This window comes from Pyrgilauda ruficollis, unplaced genomic scaffold (assembly GCF_017590135.1).
Source record: "Pyrgilauda ruficollis isolate IOZ18807 unplaced genomic scaffold, ASM1759013v1 scaffold19, whole genome shotgun sequence".
NCBI classification, from domain to species: domain Eukaryota; kingdom Metazoa; phylum Chordata; class Aves; order Passeriformes; family Passeridae; genus Pyrgilauda; species Pyrgilauda ruficollis.
Window position 1 is genome coordinate 6,905,431 of NW_024518095.1, and position 17,956 is coordinate 6,923,386.

The window sequence follows — 17,956 nt, forward strand, 5'->3', positions numbered from 1 at the left end:
TTAACCCCAATTTGTAAATAGACCAAAAATAAAATTGTAAACACTTGGGACCAAGCGTCCATCTTAGGTGGAGCCACAGCCAGGCTCTTGTACTGCCTGAAATGTATCCTTTGAAGGCCTTTTTAATAAATACCTACTTTATTCCATTAACACTGTCTAGCCTCTGTTGTAGGTAGCCTCACAAGGCATCAATAGCAAGAAAATAGAAGTTCACAAGGTAAAATAACTTTACAAGTATTTCTTTACCTTGGCCAGATTCTGTTGCTTCAGATTTTTGTGAGGACTGCTTCATTCCTTCTTTGCCTTTTTTCAATCTGCTCCTCTCAGCTGGAGTAGGCAGTTTTTGTCTGAGAGGTTTCAGTTCAAATGCCTGAAAGCCCATAACCGGATTTTTCTCCTCAGGAGGTCCTTCTTTTACAGAGTCCGTTTTAATACTGTCATTTTCTACAGTTTTTTGGTCCTCAGTGTCCACCGTTTTTTCATCATCTTGTTTTTCATTTTCTTCTCTGTTGCTCAAAGCCAGTCTTTCATCTTTATTAATGTGTTCAAGTTCTAGTTGTATCTGCTTATACTTCAAGAGCAGATCCTCAAAACTTTCTTCCACAGAGCTTTCATTTTTAGAAGAGTGGTTCTGCTTTCTAGATGGGGACCTTCCAAAAGTTTTAGCTGAATTACAGGTCAAGAAGTTAAAGACAAGAACTTGTATAATTTTAAAACAGCAACAATATTACCACTGAAGACCAATTAAGACAAATGTGACCATTCTCATATATTTTACCTTAAGGCTACTTTGAAAAATATCCTGAATAAATACAGACAGCATACGAAAACTGTAGCTGTTATCACATATTGACAAACATTTTCTCAAACAAACAATTTCAAATATCCTACTTATGACAAGAAGGTCATGAACTGCTGAGAAGTCTCATCTCCTACTCACACCACCCTCCTGGAAACAACAGCTATAACGCTGAGATGGTTCTCATGGAAAGTCAAACTTCCAGAATTCATAACTCCAGTACTGACTTGGCATCTGACATTCTGAAGAAGACAGGTTAAATTCTTTTTTACTCATTTTAGACTTTCATAAAATGCCACATCTAGCCAATACTAAGTCTGGCCATAGCACAATTACACACTGCAGTAAATGCAGTTCAGCAAATGAGCTGAGGCACAGAAGAATCAATGAACAACTGAACGGAATAAAAAAAAATAACAAAGACTTGCGATCAAAACATTCAGAAATGCTGAAGACAACTGGGAATTACTAATTACTCAGAAAAGTTTACCTATGAATGTTCAAGGCAAACAGTGGAAATATTCCTAGGCACCTCTGCTCGGAACAAAAGTTGTCACTATTAAGTCACTATTATGTCACTATCAACTCCCCTTACCTTAACCTGATCCTCGAAAATGATCATGTAAAATAATCATGCTCAAGGGGAAGTCTTTCAGGATACCAAGTCAGGTTTTACTCATTTGACTCGAAGTATCAACCCAACTGTGATAACAGCTGACTCACACACCCAGTTACACAAAATGCTTTTTCAACAACATCATCTCTTAAAACAATAAACACAGTAAAACCAGAAGCTAAAATAGGTGTCCTCTGAATGCAGACATACTGACTCCAAAGGAAAACATATTTTCTTCTGCTCACAACAAGCTATTTGGATGTTTTGCTATGTTAAGTTCTAACATTAGTGTGAACAATCTCTGTAAGTATCCCGCAAAAGCTACTTCCGTAATACCAGGAAATGTTTTGCTATACAGTGCTTTCTCAAGTGTCAGCAAAAAAAGCAGAAACCAGCAAAGATAAACTACATAAAATCCAAAAAGCAATCAAACAGTCTATAAATATGTTTGAAATGCTAAAAGCTGTACGCAGTATAACACCAAATTATGCAATAAGCATATCTGCTAAATTCCCTTCCAACACATATCTACTTCCAAAGAGCCAGCTACATTCGTAATTTAATAAGTCACATGGAATTTTGAAACTAATAAGCCTAACTGCTATTTCCTATTGGAATACTTCAGTAGCTTCCAAAATCATCTGGAGATGAACAACAAGACAGTTCTGAGATGTTTTTTGTGCTCAGGATAATGCAATTGCTAGAAACTCCCAGCAGAAATTCTGTGGTTCACACATGCAGAAACTTTTTTTTAGTGCTTCTACACATAGAATGCAAGACTCCATGAAGTGCTGTGAAAGGCAGACAAGCATGTACATATTAAAACAACTGTGCTTCAACCAAGTCAAGAGAAACTTCATCCAAGAACCAAAAAGAAGAAATTGGGAGTTAAAAATGAAGAAAAATGTACACTGTGAAAAGCTCAGAATTCAATGGAAACAGCAAGTTCCATAATGGTTCTGTATTTCAGATTCAAATTCCACAATTCTCTATGCAGGCATTCCTGGAGAATTACTATATAACAGCTTCAAGTTGCCAAGAATTGAAAGAGAAAAGCATAATAAAAGCTAACATCCCAAAAAAAGTAACTGGAATTCTTTAAGTGTTCTACCTTAAGGAATGTCCCTTACTCCACTTACATATATATTCCTACAAAACGTGGTGCAAAGCACAAGTTCCAAGGATAAATCAAGTAAACAATCCCTGTCTCACCAGACTGTCAAGGTTTACCCCTGGTCAGCAACTTATTACCCCATACTCTCACTCCTCCCTCCCTCCCATGGTTGGATGGGGAAAGAACTTGGAAAAAGGTAATGTGGGTTGAGGGAACGTGGGCTGAAAAAACAACAGTTTAATAACAGAAATCAAGTAAAACAATAATAATAATGAAAAAGGAGATAAAAAGAGAGTGGAATAATGCCCAAGGAAGGAGGGTGATACACAATTGCTCACTACCCCCTGAGAGATGCCCAGCCCCAAGCAGCAATCAGTGGCTCTCAGCCAGCTCCCCACAGTTTATACACTGGGCATGACATTCTGTGGTATGCAACCACTTTGGCCAAGTTTGGGTCTCAGTTTTGCACACGACCAGCTTCTTGTCCACCTCCTCACTGGCAGAGCATGGGACGCTGGAAGTCCGTAACTTAGTGTAGGCACTTCTCAGCAACAACTAAAACACCAGTGTGTTACCAACATTATTCTCACACTAGACCCAAAACACAGCACTGTACAGGCTACTAAGAAGAAGCCAAGATTAGGACTCAAGACACTTAAAACATTTTATTTTCCAGGGGGAACTTCAGATACCATTCCAGGCCACAAGCCTCCCTGTACCAGTCGATATTGAAGTCTCCCTCTGCAGTCACATGCTAATGAACTACACTGGTACTCCATTAATGTTAGCAACATGGAGGTACCTTAGTATTTATTAATTCTCTAATGTTGACTGCATTTGGTGGCAAGGATGTTAAAAAAAAAACAGAAAGTAACTCATATTGAGGGAAAATCATGGACCTTCCTTAATTATATGATCCATAAACAACTGAATGTTCACTTACTAAAGAGCAAGAGTAATAGAACATCCTCCATCTACCATGTTTCAACAGATGCGTAAATCTTAAGTGCCAGGAATAAGAACACTCTCAACATCCTCATTTTCTACTTTTGGTTTGAAAATGGAATTAGTCGTTCTGAATGCTCTTTTAATTAAAAGAGAGAAGAAGAGTGCATCAGTCTCATTAAGAAACACTGCAAGTTCTGTTCAGGACTATCTCCACATTTGCCCTGCAAATTACTCCTTACACAGAAAGCAACCACTTTCAGGTACTCAGGGCAACATTGCAAAGAGACTTGAAAACTATTTTCAGCATTACAATTGTCTTACTGTGAAACCTTGGGCAAATCACATCTTCACTTGCTGCCTCTCAAGATAAAACCCTCGAATGAAGGGCTACAATGAAGCCTTCAATAATGCTGTAACTGAAGACTAAATATAAGCATCTGTATTGCTAATTTACATATTCCATCTACATTTAAACAAATTAAGAAATATTAATGACATAAATAATACAAGATCCAAGAGACCAAAAAAATCAACCCACGCAAGTGGTTCTAGCAAAAACACATCCTTTGACTATTGATACGAAGGACAATAGAACACTGTAAAATTCTGGACAACAGGATTCAACCACCATCTCTGTTGCTCACTGCTTTTTACACTCATCTACATTGCAGTTAGGCAACAATGCAGTTATGTCAAGTAACCAGGCTGCCCCAAGCTAAATCTGACTTTCTCAGTCAGATTAGTGTCTCCTCAAGCTACACTCAGCATCAGTTCTTTACGTTACTTCCTACAGCAAACAAGAAAAATTAGGGAAGCTTTTCCCACCACTTTCACAATTCCGGCTCCTAAAAGGACCAAATATCAGAACTCTTGTAATGAGTCACCTAAACTCTTAAGAGCAATCAGTGGAGAACATACTACAAGAAATGGTGGGTACAGCTTTCATCTGAATGCCTATACAAACTACAGTTTGTGTGTGCAGATCCACTCCAGCTTAGCTAAAACTAACTAAAGCTAAACCTAGCTGTAATAGCCTCTGAAGGGATGAAAGTGAAAATGAAAAAAAATAGTAGATCCTTCATTGCCCAATATAGTAAATTAACAAGCTTAGGATTTTAGCTTTACAATTGTGACACTAGTTACACATATTAAAACTGCCGCACCAAAGACTGACCCCACTTGACAATATTCGCACTTGGGGCTAGAAAAGCAGCCGCCCGGAATCCAATTGACAAAAGCTTCCTTTCAGGCTATGCTTTTCCTTTTTCCCTGCACCCGACGGATCGGCCAAGCCGCAAGCCAGGCCACGGCAGTAATCCGACTTCCCAGCAGCCTCTCTTTAAGCAGGGCCGGCTGTCCCGGCCAAGCCCCAGGATTAGCTTGGGAGCCTCCCTCTCCGCTACCGCTGCGGGAATCCCACTGCCAGAGCGGGAGGGAAACGCGTCCCTCCCCACGGCTTTCGGCCACGTAGCGCGGCACGGCCACACCCAGGCCCACCGCAGCAGCCCGGGCCCCCCACCCTGCTGACGTCTCAAGGATACATTTTCGAGGCGAGGGCTCCCTCCAGCCCTGGCTGCTACTGAACCCGGCGCCGCCTCCCCCTCCGGGCGGTCTCCCCGGAGGGTTGCCCGGCCGATCGCTGCAGCCTCGGCTCCGGCCCCAGCGCCCACCTCCCCGGTAGGGCCGGCCTCGGAAGCGGAACCGATCCAGCGCGTTGTGGCTGCGCTCCCAGAAGGAGAGCCGGGGGCCCGTGTCGGAGTGCGAGCCCGGCGGCATCCGCGGCGCCGGCGGGTGGGAGCGGAATGAGTCCTTAGGCCGGTACCCGCCGTGGCCGTGCACGTGTCCCGTGTCGGGAGGAGGCTGGTGCCGCGAGCGCGGGAAGGGCCGCCCGGGGGAGGACATGGAGCCGCTCCCGTGGAGCCCGGGGGGCGGCCGGCGCCTCGAGTACGGCCTGCTACTGCTGATGCTGCTACCGCCGCTACCGAGGCCGCCAGCACGCTCGGAGCCGCCGCCATAGGGCCCGAAGCCGTTGTTGTCATCGTCGCTGATCTCGCCATCCTCCAGCTCCCCTTCCTCCTTCGGGGAGAGCCCGCTGGGGTCGGGCGCGGCCGCCGCCTCCGCGGCCGCCATGGGCCCACGACAACGGTCTCAGCGCGCCCTGCGCCCGCTCCGCTGGCCCTCGCGGACTCTCGCGAGACCACGCCCCGTCCCTCCCGCCTGGGAGGAGACAGAGCCGCGATGCGCAAGAAAAGTAGCGGCTCGGAGCAACGCCCCTATTGCGGGGTATCCTGGGTAATGTAGTTCCTCACTCGGGGTCAGACCGTGCAAAGCACGGCCGGAGGAAGCCGGCGCCTCAGCCTATCGCGCGGCGGCGGCGGGCAGCGAGCGCCAATGGGCGCGCGGCCCTCCATGTTGGCAGGGAAGGGAGGGGAGGGAGGAGGCCGCCATCTTATCGGAGGGCACGGAGCTGTGGCATGGCGGCGGGGTGCCCTGCCCTGCCCTGCCTTGCCTTGCCTTGCCCTGCCCTGCCCTGCCTTCCCCTGCCTTCCCCTGCCTTCCCCTTCGGCGCGGGATGATCAGTGGCAGCTCCCTTTAGCGCCGTCCAGGCCGCGGGGGCTTGGGCCTCCTGGGTGCTCATTGGGGATGCTGGGTGCCATTTCTCTGTCGGTGTGGCCTGTGCCCTGCTGCTCTCCCCAAACAGTGCACAGGCTGCTAAGGAAGGGAAAGCAGCGGGTGTTAACCCCCAGAACCCTCCTAGTAGCTAAACTAATGTTAAAATCTTCAAGAAAGAGGTTTCTGCAAAGCTTTCCAGACCTGTAGTTGCCTAGAAGTTCAATGCCCTAATGCCTTCAGAGATACAAATGACAAGGGAGCATCAGAGTGTGTAAAACAACTGCATAAACACTTTCAATCATTTGTTTTATTTTCATATCTCTTAAGTAGCATTCTGTTGCTAGCTAGCTGGTTGTTAAGGGATGCAATATCCTACCAAGACTGCTGACTGGAGAGCAGTGATGACTTGCTTGTGAAGGAAAAAAACTCAAATAAAGCCTTTCCAAGTCAGATTAGTGTTTCCTCAAAACTCAGAAACCCTGACCTTAAAAACTGGGAAACCTGAGAGATACCTTTGAATTATGCATGCTAAATGCCTTTGCAGATTTGCCATGGTTTTCAAACTTGGAGAAAGATGGCTGTGTCTTCATGCTATTCCTAAGAGTGAATTATTAAGATGTTTTGTAGATTATTGTTTTGTGAGTAACGTGCTATGAAATCACAAGCACCAAAATAAAACTCAGTATCATGTTGCTGTTTATTTTCCCTTGCCTTCCTCTCTAGACTTTGTTTAAATTCAACAAGAATAGAGGGAGTGGATAACGCATATGCTTTGTAAAGTCCAAAATATTGTGCCAAACAAGCTTACTTTTCCTTGCTCAAAACACTTTTCGCCCTCTTTTTTTGATCTAACAGTACAAACTATATGACTCAAAACAGATTCCATTGCAGTGACCTCATACAAAACAGGATAGAGTAATGGAAGGTGTCTATCATATCCTCAATTTCTCAATTATTTTTCTGTTTAAAACAATGTGCATTCTTTGAAGGTGTTTACAGGAAAGCAAGTTAAAGGCTTGCTTTTTCACTCCCCCTCCCCAGCCCACATATACATCATTCTACATTAGTATGCTGTGTGTGTCAGTACTTCTATTCAAATTGTTGGTGTCTCTAGGAATCAGGCTTACGTTATTTTTCATATCCCACAGTACTAAAAACATGCAAATGTTACATAGGTCATACTGAAAACTTTCTCAAGTAGCAGCTGGAGGTGAAGCAGGTTTGTAAACATTGCTAGGTGCCTATGTCCATGTCTGAAATCTAATCCACCATAGTTACAAAGCAGTTTCAGTATCACTACATGTAAGCTGCAGGAATTTCCCTCCCAGCACACGTCCTTACTTAGACATCCCAGAGCTTTGCATATATCTGATTCCAGTTGCATTTGAACAGTTACCTTCATTTCTAAGTGTTTTCATACACCAGTAGGAAATTAGTGTCAGTAGCTTTTAGACTGGAAAGGAAAACGTTTATTATAGAACTGTAAAGTATTGGTAAAACTTTTCAGCTCTTTTATGGGAAATTACCCTGACATGGGTATACCCACTCTGTTGATTTTTATTGTATGTTTGCTTACTGTTCATCCAACGAGTGTGCTGAATTTATTCAAAAATGCTATATGATCTGTATTATAAATTTCTGTCTAAGGGAAAACTTAACCATCTGTACTTAACCATCTGTAAAAGAATACCCTGAGAATCTTCCAGTGGTTTTGTATATCCTATGGTATCATATGTCCCTTCTTTCATTTCAGTCATCTGATATTCCTAGCTTTTTGCTATCATCTAGGGTTATCACATGAGTAATTTTAAATTTTCAGAAAGAAGCAGATTCACCACAGTTAATAAATAGAGAAATTGACAGTGTTAAATTCTTTATTATAAAAGGGAATAAAAGGGCATATGTAAAAAGAATGTGTTTTTCTGATGGTTTTGCTACCTACACATTTGAACAAAGGCCATAAACATTTGAAAACCGCAAGGAAGCTGCCATTCGAATAGAAAACATGTAGAAACTTCCTTGCTTATGGCACAAGTAATAGATAAAGAATTTTTTGTGAGGTTTCATTGCAATGTGTAAACTTAAGAGAAAAAATGAAGACATTTTATTTTAGCTGCATTTGACTTCATGCCTGTGAAACAGATTATATTGCTGCTGGAGAAAAAAAAAATATTAAATAGTGGGTATATTTTCAGTAAAGGACAAATAGAATAATTTAAAATACAGAAGACTGTATATTTTAGTACATGAGCACAGAGTGTGACTTTTTTCAAAGTTTGAGGCAGGAAATTAGTAACATGTTTACCATTTAAATTAAATTCAATGACAAAAAGTAAAGTGAATTTTGTTTTTACAGAAGCACAGTCTTCTGTAACTAACAGTATTGTTAGTTACAATAACTTGGCCAGATTTCAGAATATAAAAGACATTCAGTATATTTTGGTACTATAATATTTGGATTAGGCTAAAATTATTTTTGTTCTTCTTGCTTTGCAAGTGTCAATTACGATCATAGGTTCAGGGTAGATCCCCTTGTTGGTAAGCTAACAAAGATAAATATATTCTTTGCATGTCTTCCACAGTTTTGTGGTTTTTCCTGTGTTCTGCTTGTGCCAGCTGACACAATGTCCAGTTAATCCACAATTTGATACTGTTGCACAATTTGACATAATTTTGTTGTTCTGTTTCTTAACTAATTTCTTCTGGATTTTTTTCGTTCTTTTTTCTTTTGTTTGTTTGTTTATTTTTTTTTTTTAACAGAAAGCTGTGTGAAATCTTCCAAAGAAGAAAGCCGTTTCATTCCAATTAGGAACATCCAACTTCAAAATAAGCACTAAGTGTAGGTAAGTTCTTACTGAACATAGTCTGAACACACTGTCTTGAACACAATGCCTTCAAAATACATATGAAAGTAAAAAGAATAAAAAGTTGAGGAGACAGTAAGATTGAAAAAAGAACAAAGAATCACATTCAAATAGCAGGCAGAGCTGCATAGTGATAAAATTAAATACTTGCCTTATGACATGCTTAAAATTAATTAATATTTTACCAAGAGATATAGCTGAGCAAATTATGTTAAATACCTAAAAGAATCTTACCTTGGATGAGGTAAAAGTATGAGATATTTATATGAGATAAGAGACTAAAATAAGATATTTTACAGAAGACTATTTATAAAAGCTTTTTAAATAAAAAAGTAGTCTGGAATTTTTATGTTGGTATTTATGGTGAATTAATGGTAAAATACAGTCACATTGTTATGTTCTCAGACATGCACTTAGTGCTGAGAAAAACCTCCTTTTTATGACTGCAATTATTCAATGCCTATCAGTTACTGAAAAAGACTTTTTTAAAATCTGGAAGATGTCAAAGTGTGATTTTAGGTTTTCACCTCAGGTATTAATAGTCTGATGGAAGAGCTGATTCTAAGAGTTCTGTCTTCCCAAAAGATAGGAAGAAGCTTTTTTCTTTTGCAAGAGACTTTATTTTTAGGAACATAAAATAATCACTGCAGATAACTTCAGATGAAACACACTCAAGTAGCAATTAACTCCCTCCTGCTAGATGTTGCTAAAAAGAATGGAAATTTCTTCTCAGGAACCTCAGCACCCTTTCCTGTATCCTCAGAGGTTTTCAACTGAGGATTCTGCATTGCTCCTTGAGACCCTACACAAGCCTTTGAGCAAGAACTCCTAGAAGTGAGCAACGTGTTGAAGAGAGGTAAGCAAGCAAGGTCAGAAACTGAACCATAGAACTCATGGCCTCTTTAGCGCAAAGAAGACTGTAGGCTTTTTCTGTTGAGTTTGAACTTGTATTGGACACCTAGCCCATAATTAACCCCAAAGACTGTGGTGAGTGTAATGCTTTATTTTTGCCCTTTGATGGCATGTTCAATTCTTCAAATTGTGTACAGACAGGGTTGGTCATAGTTATTTATAGTGTTAGGTATAGCATGCAGATGCTACAGCCAAGTTAAAGATATTTAACAGACCAAGTGTCTGTGGTAATTTTTTACGCTTGGATAGATATGCAAGTACATACAGAGTAGATTACCTGCAGTACTTTCCTCTGTTTTGGTATTTTCCTCAGTTATTTTTAAATACTTCAGATATTCCTCAAAACATAAAGTCTGAAACTAAAAGCTCAAATTAGCATGATTCAAAATAATATAAGCAATTGTAACTTTTCTATTTAACAGGTAAATACTGCAATGGATTTGGTTCCACAGAGAATGCTGGAAGGAGAAAGAAGTGAAGAAATAAACTTCACAATAATTTCCTGAGATTTTTTTCTGAAATTATACTGTTGCATTGTCATCTATGTATGGAAGGTACAATACCTTTCTTTTTGTTAAAAACACTGTAGAAACATATAGAAGCAATATCCTGTCATGTCCTGCAGTTTTGAGAATTACTCTATCCCATGTGGCATGTTGCATTTGCTTTTAAATAACAAGTGTTCCCTGTTCAACTAATCCCAGGTGATAGGTAGGAGTTGGAGCTTCATGCATATCTCTATTGGATCAATTTGGATCACTTCCCATCTGTGATCTTGGACAAGGAATCTCTGCCTTCAGGGTTTTCCAGATGGGTTGTTTTATTGACAAATTACATGCTATGGGAAGCATGATGACATCTTCACTAGAGTGAAGAGGGATATTGGAACACACCCAGCATTTTGAAATATTTAAGTCTTTAGCATAATGGTAGGCCAACTGAAGAAAGGCATTTTAATAGTTTATTCAAAGATACAAAAAATTTCAACTGTTTGAGGGCAGAGCGTGTTTATGGATCTGATGCTCTTGATCTTGAGTCGTGTGTGTCACTTTGGTGTAGACTCAGGTCTGTGGTCCACAATGGTGGTACATTCAGAGGCAAGTTCTGGAAAGATATTTTTTTCAACCTGTGAGTGAATAGTCTTGCCACTGTTAGAGCTCACCTGTAGCTTGGATCTATGTGGTGGATTAGGTGAGCTATGCAGTAACCTTATGGGCTTACCTGTTGCAATTTCCCGTGGACATAGTGTGTGTTTTTATTCACAGTGATCTTGATGTATATTAGGGCCAAATGGAAAGCATTTGTCCCTTTTAGGCTAGTTTATTCACAAAGTTTGGCCAGTATAATTCTTAAACAGATTTCTTCCTTTCAGCTGCTTCAAAGTGTAAATGCCCTTGGGTTCCTAGGGCTTGACAGATCATCTCCCTGGACAACCAGTCCTGGGAAGTGAGTCTCCTGGTCACTGTGTGGTACAATGAGTATTCCAAAATGATGCATTGTCTGAAAAGTTTCTTAGTGACAGTAGCAGCATCAGCATTTCTACATGGACAGACCTCTACCCATCCTGAGAAAAAGTTTATGATTAAATAAGTGTATTTGTGGTTACATTGTTTGGACACCTGCATAAAATCCACTTGCAAATTCACAAAGGAAACCCATCTATCTAGGTGTGCTGCATCTTTGGTTTTGACCCTTCATCTGATATTATGGACCAAACAAATTGGATAAGTGCTGAAGTATTGCTGTGGTCATAGAGAAAATTTGGGGCAAACCAAGCTTGTTTTACTAATGCAATCACACCCCCTTGCTAGAATGAGCCACCAGCTGAGTCGCACCAGCAAAGTAAGTGAGGAGAAGCTGAGGTGCAACAAGGTGGTCATCTGGGGACGGCCATGAGGACTCAAGGTGTAACTGGCACTCCTGGCACAGCCAGGCAATGTTTTCATCTCCTAGGGCTGAGTCCTGCAAAACGGCTCTGAAAGATAAGCAAATGGTGACTGCTGTGTAGAAAGGCTGATGAGAGCATTTACAGGACAGTGCCAGCCAGAAAGACCCACTGTCCTTGCTGATTGATCAGTTAAGGCCATTTCTTGTTTGGTATCATCATAAGGAAAACCATGAGTTTAATATTTTACTATTGCTAGGAGCAGGCAGTACTAATGCTTGCAGAAGAGCTTCAGCATAGCAGCAAGGCACTTGAGTAGGAGTGCAAGGGGGTGTTAAGAAGCTGAACTGCTTTAAAGTTATCCACACCTGTGCATAGCCCCAAAGGTATATCAGGAATCGGTGTAACACAGATGGCTAAGGAAAGCCAATGGCTCTTGTGCAAGTACAGAAGGGCTAATCAGGACAGCAGTTTGTACTGGAGAGCAATCATAAGTTTCCACTCCTTTGGTAGAAGTACAGACATCACATCCTGGAGCTGCATCAGAGGGCTGGAGCACGTCTCCCATGAAGACAGGCTGAGAGAGTTGTGGCAGTTCAGCTGGAGAAGAGAAGGTACAGGGACACCTTTTAGCACCTTCTAGTACCTAAAGGGGCTGACAAGAAAGCTGGAAAGGGACTTTTTACAAGGGTATGTAATGATAGGAAAAGGGCGAATGGCTTTAAAACTAAAAGAGAGTAGCAATACTAGGAAGAAATTCTTTACTATGAGGATGGAGAGACACTGGAACAGGTTGCCCAGGGAATTCATGGATCCCTCATCCCTGGAAGTGTTCAAGGCCAGGTTGGAGGGGGCTCTGGGCAACCTGATCTAGTGGAAAATGTCTCTGCTCATGGTAGGTTGGTTTGAAGTAGATGGTCTTTAAGGTCACTTCCAATGCAAGCCATTCTATGACTCTTGGATGGCCTGTGGAGCCACAGGGAGCCATCTAAAAGAGGGATTATGTCTGTCTTCTCTAGGAGAAAATTTCTGGTGTCATGGAAGGGTACTAAGCGTTCTATGACAGCAGGGCATCATGGCAATCTCCACAGGCAGGGCCACGATGTAATGGTACAGGGTTAAGGACAGAATATCAAGAGTCCTGGCTGTTGACAGGAGTTTTTGTTGGAAAATGTGTCTGTGCTAGTTGGAAATATGCAGAGTTTTCCCTTTTAAAAAAGGGCTGCAACAGGGTGGGGAACAGCAAAAATTAGGGGATATCCTAGAACCAGAGTATCAAGGTGGGGTTTCTTTAAATTAAAAAAAAAAAAAAAAAAAAACCACAAAAAAAACCACAACAAACCAGCTGCAATGACTTTTCATTATTTCTTTTGTTTAGGTTTTATTTTGTTTTTTTCCATTTGATGTCTTTTCACACCAGCGGAAAAACACGTCCCATTGGACTGTGCCACCAGGTTGCCTGATTATTTATACTATTAAACATTCCAACAAGGGAGCCAGACTTTAAAAAATGAATGGCTTATAAAAGTGATATTACTAAAAAGGAGTATGCATATTACTTCTCAGTTGGTAGCTGTGAAGTGTTGGGACTGCAGGCCTGGAGAATTAAACTGATATGATAAAGAGGTGTGACATGACCCTCAGTGCCAGGACAATTTCTCAGCTTTTCTTGCAGCACTTCACTGTTATTTTAAAATGTAATGTGAACTATGAATATGTCAGAAAATTAAAGAATTTTAAATGTTTTGTCCAACTCCAAACAACTTTCTTTACACTATTTTCAGGAAAGCTCAGGAACTTTAAATTGGCAAGGAAACAAGTTGAAGGGGTTGGTAGTCACAAAAGCACAGAGGGTTGATATTTGACTTTGCCTGTTCTGCTAAATTGGTGGACTTAGATTCAATCCTTCAAGACCAGCTGGTGCTTAGGACTAACCCACTCTCTAGGGACTTCCTGGAATCGTCTCCTCAGAGCAGTCCAAACGCATCTGGAGAGTAGCCTTACAGTTAAACAGTGTCAGTTACTGAGAGGTCAGTGTTTCAGCTGCACGCAGCTGCTATTTTTTTTTTTCTCATTTAGCAGTATAAATAGATAATCAAAATCTTCTCTCTTATTTAATGCAGAAAGGAAAGTTTCTTGGCTGGTTGTTTCAATTCCCCTGATATAAAGTGACTTCAGAGGGGCAATACATTGCAGAAATCTCCTTGTGTTATTTAGTAGGGAGTGACATCAATAGGCTCAAATTGACTGTATATATGCAAATGTCCTAAGACAATTCTTGAACATCATGCCATGAGCCATTTCTGCAAAAGTTTCAGTACCTCATGGCAGCCAGCAGCTACTAGTGCCCTGATTATTGTACAGAATTTTTTTAATTACTAGTTATATTTGCATGTGAGCCTTTCCTAATAAAACTGTAAGATCAGTTTTCAGGAAAAAAAAAAAAAACAACAAATTCAGAAGCTCTCTGTGTGGCATTCTGACTCTGGAAGAGTTCTTGAGTTTCTCATTTTCACAGTCTTTGACAAATGTTCTTTTGGGTTTGAATCTTTAGGGGAAGGGAAAAAAAAAAACAGCTCCAGCATGCCTAAGGCTGACATCTAAATCAGTGTCTGACATAAGAGAAATTAAACATATAAGATGAATTCCAGATAGTTGGACATATTTACATGTGGAAGTCTCAAATAATTAACATAAAAGCAGGCTGGTAAAGTCTCAAGACAAAAGTCTGCAAAATATATTTTTTAAAAGTCATGAGCCATTCTACTAAAATAATTATGGATGTTTAAAATGTTCACTTTTTATTTATTTATTGAGATTTCTTCTGAGTAGATTTTGTTTGAATCCTAGTCATTCTCATTTCTCCAGCCATATTATCAAATGTCCATGTCATCAAGAAAAAATAAATTACTTGCAAGACTTGGCAGCTGGGAGATAACCTCCTGTTGTTATAGTGATGTCCTAGAGTTCACAGAACTGAAGAATTTAGTATCTTGAAAAGCAGAGCACCAAGTTTTGTTTATGCTTGTTATGAGAAAGGCATAAATAAGACATAAATGCAGATTCCTTTCACAGATGAAGAAGGTGTTTCCACACACACCCCCACCCCCAGCTTGTCAAAACTTTTTTTTCAGAGATTAAAAATTTAGTGCTACCTTAGAGTGTTGTGTAGAGTGACAGGATGTTCTGGGACTTCAATACCACTTTCTGACACTGGGTGGATCTCTGAAGTCAGGAGAATAAAAAAATAAATCTTTAATTGACACTGTTTTGGCACGAGAAGAGTGGCTTGGGCTCCACCCTGTTTGTTCATGTCTTGACTTCTCCATTTTTAATCTGCTTCAGGACGGAGTGATTTCCTGTGGCATCACTTTACGGTTGTTGACTGAAAGAATAGGAATACATTATCACAGCAAAGCAGCAGAATAGGCAGTGCAAGAGTCTTTCTGATGAGAAACTTCAGTTGCTGAAAACATTGGGAATCTTTGCTATAGGACTTAAACGCATTTTACTTTTGAAATACTTTTTCTGCACCAGCTCTGCTGAATCCGGACTGAAGAGAAAAAGGTAAGGGATATTTCTGCATAACTTTTGAACCTGTGTTGTTATAGCCACCTCTTGTTGGTAAAACTTTCCTTCCTCATTCTGTAGTTTTAGTTTTCCAGGATATTTTCACATTTCATACTAAATTATCCAGTTTCTAAACTGAAAAATCTTCAGTTCTGTGGTAGTGTTTGAAGTTGGATGTGTGGGTATTTGCCCTGGGAGAACCAGGACCAAAATTCTGTACTGGCAAAGTCAGAATATTGCATTTGCATGACTTAATTTTTTGATTTAAAAAATAGTCAATGATAAGAAAACTCTTTGTTACAAAGTAGATTTCCCAAAATCCAGTTTATTGACCATAGAGTACTTGCGGCTTTTGTCTATCTGCAAAATACAGCTAACCTGTAGTGCACTTGGCAAGTGCATTATCCTCCAATATTTATCTCTCCGAGGAAGTAATAATAATCTGGTTTTACAAAAAACTGAACATTTGCCCAGGTAAGACACCATATATAATTTTTCAGATACGACCTTATAAATACAAATTTACAATCTGCAGTAAATCTAAGAATTATGAGTTTTAATTTATTATAATCTTCTTAATAATTGCTGCAGTGTAAGTAAGAAAAATAATTCTCTTCAAAAACGTAAGACACCACTGCTGCCCATAGTAGTTTTTAATAGGCTACTACTAAAGTGTAGAGTCTTCTGTGGCACAAGACCAAATCAGTACAAGATTTCTACATTGTAATAAATGAGGAAGGTCCCATTATGCTGTGGATTTGAATTTGCATTCAATTCACAGCTGAATATTTCCCTCATTAACTTTCCTTATAGTCGTTATATGGGTAACAATTGAAGAAAGATTTTATAATTTATCTTATTACAGGATCCAGAGACTCTGCTTAGGGCTCAAGGCAACTTTTAGAAATGTTCAATAAAATGTTTCACTATGTATAAAAAAATGGCAGATCATCTGGTTTTATGTTGTTGTTAAGTTTTTCATGTGATCTGGAACAAGGCATTGACCAATATTATTTCTCTTCCTTAAACTTTGCCCATTTGTGAAGTTTTTTTAACTTCTTATGATTAACTGCTATAGAAACATAAAGTACTTGTTGCTAATTCAGAGAGACACAATATCCTCAGTATTTAAGCTGTGTCTTTGTAGGTGATGCTTGTTCCTCTCATCTGTATATAACACCCAGCCACAATGTACCACAAATAGTGCCTTTATTCAGTTTAAATAATAATATTAATTTTGATACTTCACTTTCAACTATTCCATGCTTTAGTAACATAAAAAGATGAAATAAATTTGAAGGTGATTTAAGAGGCCTTTTACATACCTTAGTAGATTGTATACAATGGATTATAAATGTAAACCAAGAAATATAACTGCAGAAAAGAGGTATGGCAACTACTTTTCTATACTTTCGTAGTCAGAACTGAAATAAGTACATATGCAGTAACCTCTGCTGTGCCTTCAATCTTAATCAACTGAAACAGACATAAATGAGGACTACATTCAATAGTGGGTGAAGTGAAGAGATGGTTACTGTATTTCTCCTATCAGAACTATCAGGAGCCCATCAGTATTCATCATGTGGTTTCATTCATCCATTTGGTGGTGTTGATATCATCTCCCTTGAGTTTTTGGGTCAGTCTTCACATTATATCACTACATCTTCCCTGACTTGCATGGCATTGAAGCATCTTACAGCCACAAAGGGTTCACACCAGAATGTATGGGGTCTGTTTTGTTACAAAAGCATCCCACTCTCTTCACATGGAAAAGGCAGAGAACTGGAGTCACTATGGCCTAGAGCAACTGAACACTATGTTGGCAAAAGGCAATGGAGAAGATACAAAGTCATATCCTGACTGGAGAGCCAACAGATGAAACACTGTCATCCATTGATTACACTGCCAGAGTTTACTCTTCAAACAGCATTGTGTAGTTTAGTGCCCTTTTATTTCAGATGCAGATAAAGACATTATCAGCAACTGCTTGAAAAGTCTCAGTCAAAAACTATTTACATAGACACAGCATTTGGGTACTTGAGCCATTGTTCAAAGAAAGGGTAATTTACCATCCCATTAAGGAGATTATTTTTTGAAATGAGCCACACATTTCCATTGCTCTTCATCTTCCATCTTCACTCACAGTGTGGTCTACGTTTTAAACCTCTACAATGAAATATAAATTCACAAATAGTTGGACTTGATAGCCTGTTCATGTGGTTTCTTTATTAGGAAATGTTTAAGAATACTATATATATTTTTTTTTTTTGCTAAGTGCTGCTGAGCTAATATCAAAACATACCAGTTGTAACTGATTTTTTGTTTTGTTTTGTTTATTTGTTTATTTTTTGTTTGTTACAGGGTTTTTTGTTTTGTTGTTTTGTTTGGGTTGTTTTTTTGTTTTTTTTTTTTTTTTGTTGGAAAGCTTCTAAAGTCAGTATAGAATGCAAACAAAACTATTGTAATACAGACATTCCCTAGGAAATCCATTAGTCTGGTGGTTGGAATAGTCAGTTTAAAACAGTAAATCAAATTTTCATCCTTGTTCTGCTTAGTTTTGGCAAGTCAAGAGTAGTAAGTATTGGTCTTCTACATGCTCAGTGATTTTGAATTGATAAAACTGTCATGCCTGCAG

The 17,956-nt window shown here is 39.8% G+C and overlaps 1 protein-coding gene and 1 long non-coding RNA gene across 6 annotated transcripts in view; one reads left to right on the forward strand and one right to left on the reverse strand.

Annotated features, from left to right (window-relative positions):
• The window catches only part of ZFC3H1 (zinc finger C3H1-type containing), a 41,774-nt gene extending 36,072 nt beyond the window's left edge, over positions 1–5,702 (reverse strand). For 4 of the 5 annotated variants that reach the window (XM_041465534.1, XM_041465533.1, XM_041465532.1 and 1 more), the window contains exons 1-2: positions 5,019–5,702; positions 247–666 (exon numbers count right to left, since the gene is read on the reverse strand). In XM_041465534.1, coding sequence (XP_041321468.1) covers positions 247–666; positions 5,019–5,607 — 1,009 coding nt within the window. In that variant the 5' untranslated portion in view covers positions 5,608–5,702. The remainder of the gene's footprint in view (positions 1–246; positions 667–5,018) is intronic. The other variant, XM_041465531.1, reaches the window with a different exon arrangement.
• Positions 5,694–10,512, forward strand: LOC121352513. Its single transcript, XR_005954939.1, has 4 exons — positions 5,694–5,769; positions 8,851–8,933; positions 9,688–9,810; positions 10,289–10,512. It is a non-coding gene; the product is annotated as an uncharacterized LOC121352513 (long non-coding RNA).
• The last annotated feature ends 7,444 nt before the right edge of the window (positions 10,513–17,956 follow it).